This window comes from Xyrauchen texanus, chromosome 45 (assembly GCF_025860055.1).
Source record: "Xyrauchen texanus isolate HMW12.3.18 chromosome 45, RBS_HiC_50CHRs, whole genome shotgun sequence".
Classification (NCBI taxonomy): Eukaryota; Metazoa; Chordata; class Actinopteri; order Cypriniformes; family Catostomidae; genus Xyrauchen; species Xyrauchen texanus.
This window is the reverse complement of record NC_068320.1, coordinates 10,321,763-10,342,023: the sequence shown is the minus strand read 5'-3', so window position 1 is coordinate 10,342,023 and position 20,261 is coordinate 10,321,763. Positions and strand designations below refer to the sequence as shown.

The window sequence follows — 20,261 nt, the reverse complement described above, 5'->3', positions numbered from 1 at the left end:
CAATGAATGAAGTGGGAATGTAATTTAAATAACATTGGAGCATTAGCTGTTTCTTAGCACCTATTATACAGCCAGAGCTAAAACAGAAGAGGGTCATGTTGCCACCTGGTGGTTATGGGCTGTTAGTACATTGTAGACTGAAGTGAAGTGAACTGTTTTAAGTGAGGTTGCATAGTTATGTTTACATCCAAAGGATCTCATTTAGGAACACGAGCAGAAGACATTTTTCTACATTAATTGTTCATAAAACCATTTATACATTTGTACATAAAACTATTTGGCAAGAATAGTTTTACGAATGACAATCAGTGATATTCTTTCTGTCAGTGAAAATGCTGTGTGATGCAATCAAAACATATTTGAAAACGACAAGGCAGATGGTCAGTCATAAGATGCATTTGATTACTAAAAACTGATTGGCAATAATAGTCACTCTGACATACTTTACCATCAATCTTTTTTCTCTCCATACAGGTTGTTTGGCAGTAAGGCCAGCAGTAAACCCAGTTCACCTGGCACCCCTGACTCTGGTAAATGCCCATCAGCACTGGGCAGCCCTCATGGCACACTGGCACGACAGGCCAGCCTTGACTCGCCCTCCTCAGGAACAGGTAGTCTGGGCAGCATGGGTGGGCAGAGCGGAGGCAGCAGCCCACTATATGGCAAAACACCTGACCTAGGCACAGACTCCGCGGCTTCAAGTCCGGCGTCAGGCCTCTCTCTGCCCTCTAATGCCCGGCCGTGGCCTCCGAACCTCAGCAGCTCCTCTGCCGGTAGTAAAGACACCCTGAGCTGTCACAGTATGACCAGCTTACACACAAGCTCTGAGTCCATCGACCTGCCACTCCCACATCACCATGGGCCAAAGGTCACCCGCACAGGCAGCGTCAAGTCAACCCTATCTGAGGGGTGAGTCTAGGATATCCAGTAAGACTGTCAAATAAAAATGTGAAATTCAAGATAAATTTAAGATAAAAATGCACATCCAAATGCTAAAATGATCATTTGATTTTGGATGTGTGCCAAGCACTGATGTTAACTTACATTGTTGGGTTAAAACAGATGCAGGCTATGAATAGAACAGAACACAGGTGTTTCGAGATGTGTTTTAAAGGTTTAATTTCCTTGTAAAATGATACAGCATATAAACAAATACATCGCTCCTACACAAGACACTGAATAAACAGTGAGATATGACGCAACGCTCAAAGACGTCCGTCTATGCTTACATTGAAAAAGACGGACACATTCGTAGTGAATGGCCCCAGAGTTGGAGGTTTTTGGCGGATATGTCTTGACAATGCCTTGCTTTTTTATAAGTGTTTCGCTGCAAAAGCATGAGGGATGTACATAGAACTGTATTTAATGAAAAACACAGAGGTTACCGGTGGTAACGTATGAAGCTTGAGTCTGCGGTAGTACTATGGCACCGGTACAGGCTACTGTGCAACACCAAGTTAGCATTGAACCGTCTATTGAAGAGTTTTTTTTCTCGTTTTACTTTTTACTTAATATTTGAAAATGAACTGGCTAATTCTTTTGACTTTATCATTTTATGCACATTTGTTAACATACAGATATGTTCTTTGCAATAAACAATCACTATAACACGAAGCTGATTGGTTTATATAGATTTTTACACCCTTTTGTGAATGTAGGAGACAATGTTGATTTCAAATTAGATGTCTTGTAGATCTTTCCCCCTACCTAAAATAATGTCTTTCATATTTGAAAATAATTTGAATTTTGGTAATATTTCAGTAAACATTTTGAATTTAGTTTCTCAGCCCGTTGACAGTCCTAAAATTCAGCAAATTACCTTTATCATTATGAAATTATGAAGTAGTGTGTTACTTTAAAAAATAAAAACAGTTAATGAAAGCATTGTACTGTAATACATTTTTCTCTATTTTATGATGTTGCAGTCTTACAGTCAATCATGCAATGGTTTTAATCCAGATTTAATTTGTCTTGTTAGTTAAATATCTCTATCTTTTCTTTGTTTTAATAGCATGCCTCTTGACAGAAATACTCTGCCCAAAAAAGGATTAAGGTACTAATATAACCATCATTCATCTCATCTAATGATTTTCATAAATAAACTGTGTGTTTTGTGTTCTCATCTTCAACAACCAACAAACAGTTGTGTTCTTATCATCCATAGATTTTTAACTCAACCACTACATGTTTATTAGTGGTACTTGAACAGAATCCTAGCCCTAAGTGTTATACTTTTACATGCAATCCACCCTGCACAGTTTCTGCTATAGACATGAATGATACTTCAAATCGTTGGGATTGTTTAAGAAAGTGCTAATAGATTTGCATTGAAGGAAACATTTGAGCCATATCTATAGACCAGAATATCACAGAGACATGAAACCTTTTGATTGGGCCAGTAATAAACCACTCAGAACGCCCTAGCAACCACCTAGAAATGCACCAAAAAAGCACTTTTTTGAACTTTTTAAGTTTTTTTCATAGCATAGCATTCCTAATCCTACTGTTCTAAAAGAAAAAGGTATTTTCTATTCTAATTAGTGGCTTGGTGTGGATCACCAATCTTCTGTTTCTTATCACTTTTAGCAAGAGGCCACCATGGCTTGATCGTTTAAACCACAGCAGGAACAAATCCCAGTGCTTTTAACAAGCAATTAGCTTTTCATATAACTAAGGCTCAATATTTAAACTACATTAGACTGTTGTATCCAAGTCACCATGAAAAGAGCAATCAATCTGCAATCGTGATGAAAGATAAACAATGAAAATGTTACATGCATGATGTGCAAAGAGTGTCTCTTTTCAGCTAAATCACAATGAGACTCAATCTGTTATAGTTTGATAGGTCACACAATGTCATTTTAATACTAAAGGATGAACTAGGGTTAGCAGTGATAGACATTTGTGTTGATAGACGTGCATGAAATCCATTAACATTTTTAAAGGATTAAATGAACTGTCCTTCAAGCATGGTGATAAGACTGCCCACTTCCTAGAGATATTAATGCAGTAGAACAGAATGGGAGACAGTGTGGGCAGTTACATACTGTTGGCATGTTTTATTGTACAAATCATTTTTCACCATGTCTAAGTTCAATTTTGATAGAGTTATATAAACTCATTATTTGAAGCAGTTAAAAGCTACTTGCATTTGATTGTCCAAAGGCCTCAAAACATTATGAAGATATAGTGCATTAAGGGAATATATTAGCATGGAATTGTATTCTAAGTCTATTTTCCACCCAATCAGGTACCCTCCCTCCTCCAGACAGACATCACATGAAGAGGGGAAGGAATGGTTACGTTCACACTCCACAGGAGGTCTGCAGGACACAGGAAGTCCACTTTCACCTCCGGGCACAACAAGCACTAATGCTGGCAAATACCACTACTCAAACCTCCGTACGTTAACATACATCACATCTGATCTATGTATTTATTTTTTTTGTAGAGGAACTCATCATTATATGATATGATATGATATTATTAGAGCGGCTTGATTTAATGTGATAATTCAGTGTGATTTGTATATAATTATTTATAATTATGTATTATTATATAAAAAATAATGCATTATTAACACAATTACTTCATTTCCCTGGACTGTATTTTGGAATATTCCTACCATTCGAGCAATTTAATTTTGAAGCAGCACATACTTTCAGCAGGGGGCAGTGAACAAAGCTCCAGCTGTATAGGCAATGCGCAATTGTACAGAAAACAAACCTTGAAACATTAAAACATGGCTAAACGGAGTACAATTCCAATTGCAGGGATCTCGATATACGATATAAACAATATCAATTATATTTATAATTCTTCAAATATCAACATTTATAATTATTTAATCGTATATTGAATTACTGTTATTTGAGGGGCTTTCTCAGCAAATATATATATATATATATATATATATATATATATATATATATATATATATATACTGTATATATATATATATGTATATATATGTAATAAATGTTATTAATTTATAGTCATACCATGTAATTAATTCAATTAAACATTTTATTTGATTGACAGCTCTATATATTTATCTGATATTATGACATTTTTGTTGACTGTAGTGAGCCCCACCAGTATGTCGCAGTTCAATCTTCCTGGCACCAGTATGAGCCGCTCTAATAGTATTCCAGCGCAGGACTCGTTCGAGCTGTATGAGGAGGGGCACACTTTGGGCGGCAGTGCTACCTCACTAGAGGAACGGCCACGTGGCATGAGTCGATCCAACTCCTTCAGAGACAGCACCGATGAAGGTCAGCACTACATGGGTGTTTTTACTGTATATGTGTAGGAAAAACCATACTGTAGTGTGCATACACCCTATGCAGTTTACACAAACACATCAGCTCCAGAGATATACGTTATTTATGCATCTATTGATGCCTGAATGTATATATACATAAAATAATAACATAATATATATATATATATATATATATATATATATATATATATATATATATATATATATATATATATATATTATTCATTATTTAAATTAATTGAAAAAAGATTTGTAGACTCTTCTGGCATGCTTGGGAATTTGCATTATCGTAACAAGTATGTTTATGTCTATTAGAAAACTGTTGGTTTCCTTTAGCATTGTGAAGAATACATTTGGAAATGTATATTTTTTGTCTTTGTTTTGTTTATTTCTCTCTCCATAGTCCATGGTTCCTCTCTGTCTCTGGTCTCGAGCACGTCATCTTTGTACTCTGCGGTGAGTGACATGTATTCTTGTTATACACACAGAAAGGCCATGAAGTAACAGAACCCAAATACCTACAAATACCTACCAAATACCTGGAACATAGTTTCAACAGTCACATTTTACATTTTGAGTGGTCTCTAGGTTGGAAAGGCCAAAAGTGATCGAGACCGGATTGTCGTTTTAAATTCCAACTAGCCTTATTTTATCTTGAGGCTTTTGAACATTGTGCCAATACTTTACTTACTCATACATTTCATGCAGTTATTCCTTTTCCTCTGTTCACTATAATGACCATTAAACTTAAATTTGATGTATTTTTCTATTAACAGTTGGTTGCCCTTACAAAATATAATAGATACACATCTTCTCCTGCCTGAATAATTTGTTATATTATAAGCCATCAGCAGAAACGTGGAAATTCATCTATATTAACTGCTTCCCTCGGAATAGTAACACCACACAAGCTGTTTCCATTTGACTGAGCATGACAAACTAATAACCTCAAAAGATGATTTGTGTGAGAAGTCATCACCGTTGAAGGACTATAGTACTCAACATCCACCATATATTCAACTATTCACCATCCCTGCATAATATAAGGCTATGAATGAATATTAATGACGCTAAGAGGCACATGGTGGCTCAGCATTGTGACTTTGCCACTGTTTGAACACACATTTTCTCACTTTCAGGTGCTGGCCTTTTTAGACAAGGTAATAACTCGTCTTGCAGAAAGCCTGTTTGTATTCCCCTTCTTGTTACACATGTAATCCTAACAGTCTAACATTATGCTTCGAATCAGTTACTAACAGAGGTGTCCAATCCAAATGCAATCAATTAGACTGTTGGTTATTATTGCCTATGGCTTTCTGATTTTCCTTTAATTGTGTGCAAATAGCTGGTATAATGCTAGGTGTGAATGTTTGTGCTATCAAAACATTGCTCTGTTTGTTTGAGCATCCCAACATGTTAATTTCGGACTCAACCAATGGCATGAGATTGAGGCAGGCTATCTGTTTTTCCTACCAATAACAGACAGGAAAAGGCCATTATTTTTGAAAATTTGGGTGAAATTACACACTTCACCTTTAATTCTTTCTTTGTATTGGATCTAAAAGGCAATAGCTCTTATTAATGTATGTGTGCATAAAGTAGACATTTGGTAATATTGTATTGACGTCACTTTCCTGTCATTTAAATGTCTAATTTTCTTCCACAGACGGAGGAGAAGGCACACTGCGAGGTAAGAATATGTTGTTTCCAGCTTACATTAATAATTTGTGCAACATATTAACATAACATAAAAGGTCAAAGAGTGATACACTTTCACAAAGTCCAACATTAGGTGCTTTTTAGAATTGAACAACCAAACAACAAACCTTTTCATAAGTGACATTAATGTAACCCTATGTAGCATTATTTAAAGAGGCACTCCTATGGTGTTATGGTGCAATTGATTTGGACTCTTATTTGATCACTGCTTTTCTCCCTTTTGTGTTTGTGTGATATTCATAATCACTCTCTCTCCTCTGTTAACATATTTGTCCAAGAATGCAGACTTTTGTATATGCTGTCACATTAACATATACACTTAACATATAATGAACAGCTACTGTAGAGTTAACTCTATTACTCCTAAGAACATTCTGCATTCCTGTTTTATGGTTATAACTTAATTTTGGACAAACATGCAGCATAGAGTTAATTGTACTCTTCTTTTCTCAATCAAGGGCCAAACAGTGCAAAATACAACGGTAATTCCCCATTTTACATATACTCTCTACTATTATAATACAAGTGAAAGCACTCTTAAGTATTTCTAAGTCTTACTGTACATGCCAGAGTGCTTACCTGAGGCCAGTGATTAATATACAGGTTATTTTGCCTCTATTAAGTGAGGAAATGAAAGCAGTTTATTCTCCATTGCTTGACTGCACAGCTCATAGAGGTTTGTAATGAGAAACTGCTTCTTTCCCAACAGCAAATCAGAAAACTGCGGCGAGAGCTGGACGCTTCCCAGGAGAAAGTGGCAACGCTGACCTCTCAGCTGGCGGCCAATGTGAGTTAGACACGAAAACAAGCAGTCACATTAAAACCACATCCACACATATTATATCTGGTGTGTTTTTATTTCAAGCACACAATATTCGCTTGTGCTTATGTTATGTTATGTTACGTTACATTATGTTACATTAGGTTACGTTATTAATAGGGCTGTCAGACTCTGAAGTCCAGTCAAGCACATGAGCTGACATGTGAGATGAAAGTGTTATAGAAGCGACATGAGATGATATGGTTGCTTCAGAAAATGTGCTTTTCATTTCACATTCTCTCGACCTTCTCTGTGATTTGTGCTTGACAGCATTTGTGTATGGGGGAACAGCTAGGAACTATATCTATTCAAGTTATACATTACTTGGGTGGTTTGAAACACAAGCCAGATATTTGTGAACTTTTAAGTTGTAGAAAAACTCTGGACTGTTGGTGTACAGTATTCAGGAATTCATGAGAGCATCTTTGTTTCTGTTAAACCTTGAGGCTCCAAAATAAGATTGTGTACTATAAAATCAACATGACCAGACAGGAAATGTACACATTGCTTCTGAAAGTTCATGTTCCCTGAAATCGTTCAGCCATACCATCAGAAATTTAGCATCAATTCAAACATGATCACTTTTTCCTCTAGCATTGTATCAGTTGGATCTGAAAATAATCTTACCAGTAACATAAACAAGATCACGATTCAGAGGTTTCAGTTTCACTCTAAAATTACATTTTTACTCAACTTATGGTTAGGGTTGGGGTTTGTGTATAGTTTTCTTTTTCACTCCAATTTGGAATGCCCAATTCCCCATGTGCTCTAAGTCCTCATGGTGGCGTAGTGACTTGCCTCAATCCGGGTTGCGGAGGACGAATCTCAGTTCTGAGACCATCAATAATCTTATCACGTGGCTTGTTGAGTGTGTTACCGTGGAGACATAGCGTGTGTGGAGGCTTCACGCCATCCACCGCAGCATCCACATACAACTCACCACGCGCCCCACCGATAGCGAACCACATTATAGCGACAACAATGAGGTTACCGGTTGTGAATCTACCCTCCCTAGCAACCGAGCCAATCTGGCTGGAGTCACTCAGCACGTCCTGGGATTCGAACTCGTAAACTCCAGGGGTGGTAGTCAGCGTCTTTACTCGCTGAGCTACCCAGGCCCCCCTGTGTTTGTACTGTATGACATAATTTACAATAATAAATATAACTCGCGTTTGGCGCCACTAGATATTTCACCCAGAAACTGGAGCTCACAGTGATTCGAATTTTAGTAAGCACAGATCGATTTCAGCGACAAGAATATAGCTGCTGGCTGAGCTCCATAAAGGGGCGGAAGCGCCAAACTTCCAGCAAAGATATAACCTTACCTAACCTAAGCCCATAAACCTTTACATAACCCTAACTGTGTGTGAAAGCGACGCCCCCTTTGGAGTTACCGCAACCTCCTTATGAAGTAACCGCGCCCCTTCTGGAGCAACCCCACCCTCTTTTGGAGATCCTGCCCCCATTTGGAGATCTTCAACCTGCAGCTATACCTGCTTGATTTGCGGTTGCCAAATTCACAGTGTGAATTCACTTCATACAGCCACTAAAAATTTGAAATTGCAAAACTGGCTAAGAAAAGTAAAGTTAATTCTGGGGATAGGTCTGAAATAGAAGCGTGGCTTAAGCGTCCGTATACTTTGGGGGCCATTCTGCATTGCTTTCCTTTTAAAGATAGGGTTATAACTCCTAAAGTTTATGTTTTTCTATGTAAACATGCACGTTTTTTTTTTCTTACGTGGGAACACAGCTTTTTTTCAAAGCCATGCCGAGTCAAAAAGCACTTCACCTTTTAAAAATGCATTGTGAGATGCACCTGTGTTCTGTTACATTCATTGCGCCTACTTTTTTTTAGTGTAATAAAGCATTCGTTCTGAACAGCTCCTTGCACATTTTTGCTTGGATTTCTTCATTTGTGGCTTTATTTTATGCATACCACCAAATAAGATTATTTTACTGTCAGAAATGTCCACTTTGAGATAAGTAAAGTGAGATTTTATAAGAGGCAAGGAGTTGTCAGGTAAAAGTGTTTTCTGTTTGTTTTTGAGTTTTTGAGTGTGTGGTTTGTGAAAGTGCTGTCCATTTGAGGTGTGCTTGACTGGGCTAAGGGACACAGTGTGGACATATTGTTGAAGGTATATAAATGGATGGCCAAACAGTGCAGGGCATGGCATGTCATAAAAGTGTGTTTATAGAGGTGCTCTCCCATTAGATTTACTCAAGCATTTGGCATTGTGCCTGTCAGTTCTTGCTTGGCTTCACTTTCTGGCACATCTTTTAAATCAGACCAAGAGCCTCTATAAATAATGTAAATAATGAATGCACCTCTGTTTGCTACTAAAGGTATAATGCAATTGAAAATATTTAAATATACATCTGTTTTAATGAAGAAAATGTATTTTTGACAATTGTTCCATTTTTAAGGCAGAAGCTATTGGCACTAAATGCAAATAGCGATAGATGCAATAACGTTTTCTCTAGTCTGACACCATTTCCCACAAACGAAAATACTGACCTCTCCAAGCTCACTAAGAACTCGCCCGGTCATAGGTTAGATGATAAACTGCATAATATCTATAGCTGGAAGATGTTTTGATGTATAAATTGAAGGTAGTTCTAATTTCTCTTTGAGAATATGCATATCCATGTTTGCTCAGGATTCACTCACATCAGAAGTCTTTTCTGAGGTCAGCGTTAGAGACGTCTCCTCCACCAAAGCCCTGGGGCCTCATGTTCAGACAAGCCTTAGACATTGTACCTCCTTTGAAATCTATCGCAGTAGCTTAAACGTGAAACATGCTTCAAAGCTCTCATTCCTCAGCGATGGCTGAAAATCTCAGAGCACTGTTCAGTTTAGTGGTGCAGCATAGATCATAGTTGCCAAGGCACACTGTCTGTAAGGCTAAGACTAGGTGGATCTGAAAAGATACAATATGATTTGCTGCGCAGATGCCCATAGTGTCTGAGTATTTATATGGAGAAGTAAAAACTAGATAGATCTAGAAAGCACTCTTTAATTTGTATGCAATTTGAGTTGTTGACTGTGTTCAAAATTTACTGCTTACTATATTGCACAGTATACACTACATATTGCAGGGTTCCCATGGTCCTGGAAAAACTATTTTAATATGCGTACAAGAACATTTTACAAAAGTGTTTTCCAGGCCTGGAAAAGTCATGGAAATTATTAAAATCTCAAAGTCATGGACATTTTTCTAATTTTTCTTTTCTGTAAAATATTGAATCTAGATATTGAAAAAAAGCTAGATATTGCTCTTGTGTAGAGTAAAACGTACTCGCAAACCATAGTAATGTCCGATTTGTCAGGGAATCATTCTTCTACATTTTTATCTTTTCAAAGAATTAATGAAATACAGTTTCATTACATCATCGTTTTCCACAGTATGCAGTAATGGTGTGTGTTTTTTAATGCTCTATTTTCATTGGAGGAAATCAAAATTCTAGTGTGGATTAAAAACACAAGGGTGGCAAACTTAAAGGGATAGTTCACCCAAAAATGACTCGCTTTCATGCCATCCCAAATGTGTCTTTTCTTTTTTCTAAAGATTTTTAGAAGAACATCTCAGCTCTGTAGGTCCATATAATGCAAGTGAATGGTAGCCAGATCTTTGAAGCTCCAAAAATCATATAAAGACAGCCTAAACGTAATCAATATGACTCCACTGTTTAATTGGTCTTCTAAAGCGATGCAATCACTTTGCGTGATATATCAATATTTCAATCCTTTTGTTACTATAAATCTCCACACTTACACTTATAGAATGTGAAAGAGTGTGAAAGTGAAAGTGGAGATTTATAGTAAAAAGGACTTAAATTGACTTATATATTGATCTGCTTCTCACCCACACCTATCATAGCACATCTGAAGACATGGATTAAACCACTAGAGTCTTATGGATTACTTTTATGCTGCCTTTATGTGTTTTTTGGACATTCAAATGTCTGGCCAGCATTCACTTGCATTGTATGGACTAAAAATCTTTGTTTGTGTTCAGCAGAAGAGATAAATTCATACACATTTGGCATGCCATGAGGGTGAGTAAATTAATGGAGAATTAAAATTTTTGGGTGAACTAACCCTTTAATGCGTTTTCAAGTAAAAATGTATTAACGAGGATGTGGCCTGAAGTAGTAGGATTTGTCGTCCTGTGACCTTACTACTTTGCATTTTATATTCAACAAGTGTCATCCAGTTATCATCTCAGATATAAAAATGGTTATTTGGCATTTTCAAATTAATTTCAAATTCATGTAAAAATGTCTTTTGTGAGTACGTCTAAATATTATTCAGTCAAGATTTACAGTACTGTATGTCATATACAGTATGTTTAAAATCACTGCTGATATTTTTATGGGTCATTTGTCACACTGAAAATGGTAAAATAAAATAAAAAGTGAAATCAAGCTCTTTGGTTCTAAACAGCACAATATACATACTTCATAATGCAGAAATAATACAAAGCCGTATGGTAGTATGCTTTTCTGAAAGTAGCCATATCTGTCCTTTCCTAATGTAGATCTAATGGAGACCCACAATTCTTGATTAACCTGTGTATTTAGTGGAGTCTTATGTTGAACTCTCTGTGGTTTGACAGGCACACCTGGTGATGGCGTTCGAGAAGAGTCTAACGAACATGACCTGTCGCTTGCAGAGTCTAACCATGACAGCAGAGCAAAAGGTAGGAAAACACATTTTGCCAACTATAACGTGAAACTGCTTCCGTAATTTCCACAAAGCGCTCTCATAGATCAAATGAGTTCCTGTCACCATTAATCCCTCTTGAATAAACCAACAGAGATTATAGAGGACAAGGGATGTCTTTGTTAAGATGGCCCTGACATTCAATTAAAGCAAAAACCCTAAAACAAACTCCTCTCAACTTTTCTGCAATCCTGAGCTCTGGATATTGAGTCTGAGTTACAATCCTGTTAAGCTCTCCGTGGAAAACCCATGCTCAGATCCTATTTTAATTAGTTGCAATTATCACTTTGTATTTTGCTTATATTAAAGGTTAGGGAGTTGATCCACGAAACCACCCATAAAATGAAAAAACCTAGTTGTATTTGCAGTGGTTTGCATGGCTGATAGTGTTGCAGGGAAAGGTGCTTATGTGTATATTTTCATATAAACGTGTGTGTGTGTGTGTGTGTGTGTTTTGTAGGAGTCTGAGCTGGCGGAGTTGAGAGAGACCATCGAGGCTCTAAAAGCTCAGAACACTGATGCCCAAACAGCCATTCAAGTGGCCCTCAATGGCCCCGATCATGTTCATAAAGGTGCTGCTCACATCGTCCAACATTTGGTTATGACACTTTGTGCTTTGTATTTATTAACATGCATATCATACACATGTTAATGAAGCACACTCTCTGCAGCCTAGTATATAAGTGCATACATCTTATTCATTTCTGAAATAGTCATTTTACATTTTACATTTACTAAATTCCGCTTAACACAAACATGAGAGTCACATACTGACAGGGTATGTGTGTGTGTGTGTGTGTGTGTATGTGTTTGTGTGTGTGTGCAGCAGACCTGCGGATCCGTCGACAGCACTCGTCAGACAGTATGTCCAGTATTAACAGTGCAGCTAGTCACTCCAGCATGGGCAGCGCTAAAGATGTAGATGACAAGAAGAAAAAGAAGAAGAGCTGGGTGAGTCACTGCAGGAGGATTATCAGACTCCATTCAACCAAAGGCCTGTCCACAATTAGAATGATGACTGCAGCGATGTTGAAAGAGCACACCATTTATTTAACTACTGCCAGTTACGGAGTCCGTTAGAGGACAGGGATGTCATTTATATTCTGATATAGTGTTGAGTTTCCTCACAATAGTTTGAATTCCAACGTGATCTCATGAGAAATCATATGTATTCTTACATAAAGTTTGGTTCTAGCAAATATACATTCTCTTATGTTTGCATAGACACCAAAACGTACAATATTGGCATACTGATAGCATCTAAACGTCATTATTTTACATACAGTATTAATGCCTATAGAAACTTACAAATGGTTGTGTGTACTGTTTGAATTGATTCACATTGAATTCCTAGAATCAGTTAATTGCATTTCATTTATTATTATATATATATATATATATTTTATATATAACCAAATTTGAACCATGATAATTGTGGTAAAAACATAGTAATTTTACCAGAAAAACAAACTTATGGCAATAAAAATCATAATCAATTTAAAAATGTGGTGAGTTCTACTATAATAACACTGTGTGAAATCTGTGGTACATTTTCCAATGTTTTTAAAACCATGGTTCTTAAAAAAAATATATATATATATATATATATATATATATATATATATATATATATGTATATATATATGTATGTGTGTGTGTGTGGTACTGTATTATTAGGCCTATATGTTTTTACCATGAACATCATGGTTAAAATATGGTTAATGTAAGAAAACCATGGTAAATTTTGTGGTTATGGTTTTCTATAAATACCATAGTTGATCTATGGTTACTGTAGTTAAAACATGGATCATTTCCATATTGGACGGAAAAACTAAGGGAACACAAAACTATTGTGAGGAAATGCAACATTTTATGTGAGAGAGCACAAAAATATTGTAGCCAGGAAATAGTCCAAGTTTATAATTTTTTTATTTTCTATAGGGGCCATAAAGCATAAATCATCATGGTTATAATGTCACAACCTTAACATATGACCACCCACATTTATATTATAACACCTGCTCTTTATTTAGTAATGTGGTGTGCCCTGATGAAAGACAGTGTGAACTGCTAGTAGTTTCGACAAGTGAAAATATAAGCCAATCATATCAGAAATCACTAACATATTGTTACGAGTGCAGACAGCGAAGGCAGACGAGGAGAGCAGATCTAAGTGCAGCTTACTTTATTATTACAAACACAAAAACACAAAGGAAAACCCTCAATGGGGAAAATAAACACAACACCGAAAACACAGGCAGGGAACACACACCGGGCTAACAACATTCAATGAAAGACAAGGACTGAACCAAAAACCAGGATATAAATACACAAGGACAGGATGATTACAAATGATACACAGGTGAGAACAATGAACAAAATGGCAGTGATGATGACAGGTGGATACTGGGAAGTGTAGTTCTTTTAAACAATAGACTAGTGAGACTGGCCACAGTACAAGGACAGGTTCAGGTGGTCTGGGAGGAGGCCACAGGACAGGGGCCGGGTCAGGAGGCCTGGGAGGAGGCCACAGGAAGGGAACTGGGTCAGGGGGCCTGGGAGGAGGCCACAGGATAGGGGCCAGGTCAGGTGGCCTGGGAGGAGGCCACAGGTCAGGAACAGGGTCAGGGGCCCTGGGAGGAGGCCACAGGACAGGGGCCGGGTCAGGAGGCCTGGGAGGAGGCCACAGGACAGGGGCCAGGTCAGGAGGCCTGGGAGGAGGCCACAGGACGGGAACTGGGTCAGGGGGCCTGGGAGGAGGCCACAGGACGGGGCCGGGTCAGGAGGCCTGGGAGGAGGCCACAGGTCAGGGGCCGGGTCAGAAGGCCTGGGAGGCTCTGAGGACGGAGCTGAGGAAGGCTCAGGAGACGGAACTGAGGAAGGCTCAGGAGGCGGAGCTGAGGAAGGCTCAGGAGGCGGAGCTGAGGAAGGCTCAGGAGGCGGAGCTGAGGAAGGCTCAGGAGTCTCTGGGGCCTGAGCCGTAGGAGGCTCTGGAGGCGGAGCCGTAGGAGGCTCAGGAGGCTTTGGGGGCGGAGCCTTAGGAGGCTCTGGAGGCGGAGCCGTAGGTGGCTCAGCCGTAGGAGGCTCGGGAGGTTCTGGAGGCGGAGCCGTAGGAGGCTCGGGAGGTTCTGGAGGCGGAGCCGTGGGAGACTCGGGAGGCGGAGCCGTGGGAGACTCGGGAGGCGGAGCCGTGGGAGGCTCGTGAGGTTCTGGAGACGGAGCTGAGGGAGGCTCAGGAGGCAGGGCTGTAGGAGGCTCGGGAGGCGGAGCCCTAGAAGGCTCTGGAGTCTCTGGGAGAAGAGCCGTAGGAGGCTCGGGAGGCGGAGCCGTAGGAGGCTCGGGGAGAAGGGCCGTGGAAGACTCGAGAGGCTCTGGAGGCGGAACCCTGGAAGGCTCGAGAGGCTTGGGAGGCAGAGCCCTGGAAGGCTCGAGAGGCTTGGGAGGCAGAGCCCTAGAAGACTGGAGTGACTTGAAGGGCGGAGTCCTGGAAGGCTCGAGAGACTGGAGAGGCGGAGCCCTGGAAGACTCGAGAGGCGGAGTTCTGAAAAGCTCAAGAAGCTTGAGAGGCAGAGCCCTGGGAGGCTCGGGAAGCTCGAGAGGCAGAGCCCTGGAAGGCTCGGGAGGCTTGAGAGGCGGAGCCCTGAAAGGCTTGAGAGGCAGAGCTCTGGAAGGCTCGAGAGGCCTGAGAGGCGGAGCCCTGGTAGGCTCGAGAGGCTGGAGGGGCGGAGCCCTGGAAGGCTCGAGAGGCTCGAGAGGCTTGAGAGGCGGAGCCCTGGAAGGCTCGAGAGGCTTGAGAGGCGGAGCCCTAGGAGGCTCTAGAGGCTTGAGAGGCGGAGCCCTGGGAGGCTCGAGAGGTGAAGCTCTGGAAAGCTTGAAAGGCGGAGCTCTGGAAAGCTCGGGAGGCTCAGAAGGTGGAGCTCTAGGAAGCTCGGAAGGCAGAGCTCTGGAAAGCTCGGGAGGCGGAGCTCTGGAAAGCTCGGGAGGCGGAGCTCTGGAAAGCTCGGGAGGCGGAGCTCTGGAAAGCTCGGGAGGCGGAGCTCTGGAAAGCTCGGGAGGCTCGGAAGGCGGAGCTCTAGGAAGCTCGGGAGGCGGAGCTCTGGAAAGCTCTGAAGGCGGAGCTCTGGAAAGCTCGGGAGGCTCTGAAGGCGGAGCTCTAGGAAGCTCGGAAGGCAGAGCTCTGGAAACTCGGAACGCGGAGCTCTGGAAAGCTCGGGAGGCTCGGAAGGCAGAGCTCTAGGAAGCTCGGAAGGCGGAGCTCTGGAAAGCTCGGAAGGCGGAGCTCTGGAAAGCTCGGAAGGCGGAGCTCTGGAAAGCTCGGAAGGCGGAGCTCTGGAAAGCTCGGAAGGCGGAGCTCTGGAAGCTCGAAGGCGGAGCTCTAGGAAGCTCGGAAGGCGGAGCTCTGGAAAGCTCGGAAGGCGGAGCTCTAGGAAGCTCGGAAGGCGGAGCTCTAGGAAGCTCGGAAGGCGGAGCTCTAGGAAGCTCGGAAGGCGGAGCCCTGGAAAGCTCGGGAGGCTCGGGAGGAGCTGACTCTTGGACGGACACGACCACTGGCGCTGGCTTTTGGACGGTCATGGCTACTGGCGCTGGCTCACTGACGTCGGAGGCTACAGGCGCTGGCTCACTGACGTCGGAGGCTACAGGCGCTGGCTCACTGACGTCGGAGGCTACAGGCGCTGGCTCACTGATGTCGGAGGCTACAGGCGCTGGCTCACTGACGTCGGAGGCTACAGGCGCTGGCTCACTGACAAGCGTGGGCTCTGGCGCTGGCTCACTGACAAGCGTGGGCTCAGGCGCTGGCTCACTGGCAGGCGTGGGCTCTGGCGCTGGCTCACTGGCAGGCGTGGGCTCTGGCGCTGGCCGTGGCAGGCGTGGGCTCTGGCTCGCTGGCCGTGGCAGGCGGAGACTGGGGAGCAGAAGCCTTTCCTCTTCTCCTCCTCCGCCGGACGGACGAAGCTGGCAACGCTGGCTCGTTGGCCGTGGCAGGCACGGAAAGCCCAGAGGCGGAAACCGGGATCGAGAGAGGTGGTTCCCCGGCAGCGAGTTCTCCCAAGACTAAACTCACATATTCCCTCCACATGAGGTCTCCGGAGTTCGGCAATTCCCTCAGCTGGTATGTTGGTAGCCCGAGCTGGTAGATGGTCTTTAGGGATGCGTCGTCGAAGCTGGTGTGGAGGGCAACAGCTGAAAAGAAGTGGGAGAACTCGCGGATGGTCAACTCCGCCTGGGTCAGTTCCATGAGGTAAGCTGCTAGATCCATTTGTGGTCTTTCGTTCTGTTACGAATGCAAACAGCGAAGGCAGACGAGGAGAGCGGATCTAAGTGCAGCTTACTTTATTATTACAAACACAAAAACACAAAGGAAAACCCTCAATGGGGAAAATAAACACAACACCGAAAACACAGGCAGGGAACACACACCGGGCTAACAACATTCAACGAAAGACAAGGACTGAACCAAAAACCAGGATATAAATACACAAGGACAGGATGATTACAAATGATACACAGGTGAGAACAATGAACAAAATGGCAGTGATGATGACAGGTGGATACTGGGAAGTGTAGTTCTTTTAAACAATAGACTAGTGAGACAGTGGAGCTAAACAAGGGACAAAAGTGAAAACTATGGAAAACAGAAGGGACAAAAATGGAAACCAAAGGGGCAACGGTAAAACAAGACAAGGTAACCCTAACACATATAGATGTCTTAAAGGTACAGTAGCAAATACAGTGAAAATTGTTAAGTAAAACTAAATTAGGACTATGTTTTTGGTACATAAAACCTTGACTAATATTATAAGTGTATTTCAGTTGGAAAATGCTATAAAAATGCTAAAAAAAAAGTGTAGAATAAGGCCTTTGTTACTTTTATCAAATTGTATTAATTGCCATAAATCCATTATTTTATTCAGTCATCATTCTAGTAGTGGCCTCTTCTCTCACTCTGATCATCCTTTCCAACTGAGGGAGCGTCAAAAAGACATAACACATAAACATTTCTGTCATTTCACCCCCTTCCAGCTGTCTCACCCTCTTTCATGCCCTCTCTCACACTTTCTCTGTCTCTCACTTTCTCACCACACCACCAGGGCAAGGATAGAGGACACAAGGTGACTATAACACTCAAAGCAAATCTCAAACTCTCCTGCATGCCTGTATGGAGGATCCATATATGGGGGCTTGTTTTAAAACACACAACCTGCTCATCCCATTTACCCTTATATGCCCCTTTATCCTCTGAACAACCCCTAGACTTCCACATCCTATTCTTCAGTGCTGTGACTTACCCTATAGTAATTTAAAGGATTAGTTTACCCAAAAACATGTCATCATTTACTCAGCCTCATGTCAAATTCTGTGGATCACAAAGGATAAATGTTGAAGAATGCACTAGCCACTATTTTCCATATAATGAATGTGAATGGCGACCAAAATCACAGAAAAATGCATCATAAAAGTATTTAATATTTGCATTGAGGAATAAACGCATTTTAAAACACTTTACTCAAGATTTAATCATTACCAGGATATATTTATGATATTAAGATGCAACTGTGCTTGTTTTACTTCTATTCTAGCCATGTTTTCTAGTTCAATCGCAGTTATTTCACATCTTTATTATCTCCTAAGGCTACCGGGCTGTTGTTTATACTCATCCAGGGTGTGCAATAAGTCAAGAGCACTTGAGGTAAACAGCTGTTTGAGAAATAAAATTGGCACCATGTGCAGCAATTATTATGTTTCCTCAAGCTGCCCCAGACTCGTGCAATGAGAGCAGAGCTGAAGCCAAGCTCATGAATACAAATCACCTCTTTATTTATGCTGCTATTAATTATTCATCTGCATAATTTGAGGCTGTGTGGTCCACTGGCCTTGGACAGTCTGGAAGTGCTGCTTAAAGGTGAAAGAGAGAGGCAAAGCAAGCTAGAAAGAGAGTGACTGAGACCAAAAATTCCATGCAAGAGACCCCGGTTTGAATCCCGCTCGGAGCGAGTCGAGAAGGACAGGTTATCCAAATGTTAAATTGTATTGAAAGTTGAGTCTCCCATGCATTGGGCTTATTGTGTGGTTTGTAGTGTTGCTACATACGTAGTGTCCCAAATTGCACTAATGTCAAAGGAAGTAGGGAGGGTGGAGTTCTTGTCTAAAGCTATTACGCCTGTGAAATTATTCAGTTCCTTCCTTCACAAAAACCAACAAAGCTAATCAAGCAAACAGTAAATAAATAATTAGATGTGAGAATGGAGCTGCTGTGTCTGAATTTTCTGGTTCAGACATGAATAGTTTCAGTCAATGGTAACAGTGAGTGTGTTCTGTCTTCAGGTGGCTGATTCCATCCCTGCCCAGGTCAGTGTTTGCACCACCCGCATCACTGCAGCCGTTCGACTCTGTCTGATACCTCCCTAACTGCCCCACCCCCATCCTAAGCATTTACAAAGAAACCTGTGCATGCCACCAGCATCCCCAAATCTTCTGACTGACAGAATGTGTCTGCTGTTAATTAATAGACAAATCTTATTAATTAATTCTACACAATTAATTACACGAGCAGACTATTGTATACCCTATCAAAATGTGGAGTGGCAATCAATGATAATATCTTATTTTGAACCTTTACCAGAGTTACACAACTAAACATGTAATGTCTTTGATATAATAGAAATGTCAATAGTCAACAGCACGTGACATGCTGCTGATTATTGCGCATCTTTTTTTTTTTTTATACTTACAAAAAATTACAATGTAAGTCTTTGAGGCAACTGTACAATGGTTGTCTAATAGACTGCCAAGTGCATTTATGTAGAAGCATGATTTCTTTGCTTTTACAAAACTTTAAACTAATGTTTAATACAAGTTAAGCTCAATCAGCAGCATTTATGACATAATGTTGATTACTACTGTATATCATTTTGACTTTGTCCCTCTTATATATTAAAAAAAGCAAATATTGCTGTTCATAAATGTTAAAATAAACACTATTTTAAAAGTATAGCCATAAGACGTAACCATTATACGTTAAAATATGTAAAAAAAATAAATGTTTAGAGTGCTAAAATGTGGCGATATACCAGCGTTTACCAGAATACAGGGTATGCCACCATATTATGTCATCAAAACAAAGTTGTAATATTTGATATAACATTACACAGATAAGATTAGTGAGCGATTTTGTTATAATTAAATAATGTTAACAGTGTTTACGTGTTGTGGCTGTTCTTTTGAAACAGATTGTAGTTTGCATGTTTATTGACTGACCACATTAATTTCCACTGTACCTATCTTACTGTTTTTTTTCTTCTTTTTTATATATATATATACATTTTATATACATAGTTTTTTATTTGATTTTAAATGATTTTCTTGTGGTAACCAACAACATGCAATAGATGCTGTTAATAGAGCTTAATTTGTATTTAACTTGGGACATCATTGTAATATTATGAATGTAAATTGTTATAAAGTGTATATAAACCAGCACATCTACTTATTCATGCGATTATCTAATCAGCCAATCATGTGGTAGCAATTCAATTCATAAAATCATGCAGATACGGGTCAGGAGCTTCACTTAATGTGCACACCAACCATCAGAATGGGGAAAATGTGATTTCAGTGATTTAGACCATGATTGTTGGTGCCAGATGGGCTGGTTTGATAATTTTTGTGACTGCTGATCTCCTGGGATTTTCATGCACAACAGTCTCTAGAATTTA

At 40.6% G+C, this 20,261-nt stretch overlaps 1 protein-coding gene across 7 annotated transcripts in view; it reads left to right on the top strand.

Annotated features, from left to right (window-relative positions):
• LOC127637310 (neuron navigator 3-like) overlaps nucleotides 1-20,261 on the top strand; it is a 203,640-nt gene that overhangs the window by 172,259 nt on the left and 11,120 nt on the right. For 3 of the 7 annotated variants that reach the window (XM_052118305.1, XM_052118304.1, XM_052118303.1), the window contains exons 16-28: nucleotides 475-909; nucleotides 2,012-2,053; nucleotides 3,251-3,402; nucleotides 4,086-4,274; nucleotides 4,689-4,741; nucleotides 5,425-5,445; nucleotides 5,952-5,975; nucleotides 6,463-6,486; nucleotides 6,714-6,791; nucleotides 11,441-11,524; nucleotides 12,008-12,119; nucleotides 12,374-12,498; nucleotides 18,871-18,894. In XM_052118305.1, the coding sequence (XP_051974265.1) occupies nucleotides 475-909; nucleotides 2,012-2,053; nucleotides 3,251-3,402; nucleotides 4,086-4,274; nucleotides 4,689-4,741; nucleotides 5,425-5,445; nucleotides 5,952-5,975; nucleotides 6,463-6,486; nucleotides 6,714-6,791; nucleotides 11,441-11,524; nucleotides 12,008-12,119; nucleotides 12,374-12,498; nucleotides 18,871-18,894 (1,363 nt within the window). The remainder of the gene's footprint in view (nucleotides 1-474; nucleotides 910-2,011; nucleotides 2,054-3,250; nucleotides 3,403-4,085; nucleotides 4,275-4,688; nucleotides 4,742-5,424; nucleotides 5,446-5,951; nucleotides 5,976-6,462; nucleotides 6,487-6,713; nucleotides 6,792-11,440; nucleotides 11,525-12,007; nucleotides 12,120-12,373; nucleotides 12,499-18,870; nucleotides 18,895-20,261) is intronic. The other 4 variants (XM_052118307.1, XM_052118306.1, XM_052118309.1 and 1 more) reach the window with 3 other exon arrangements.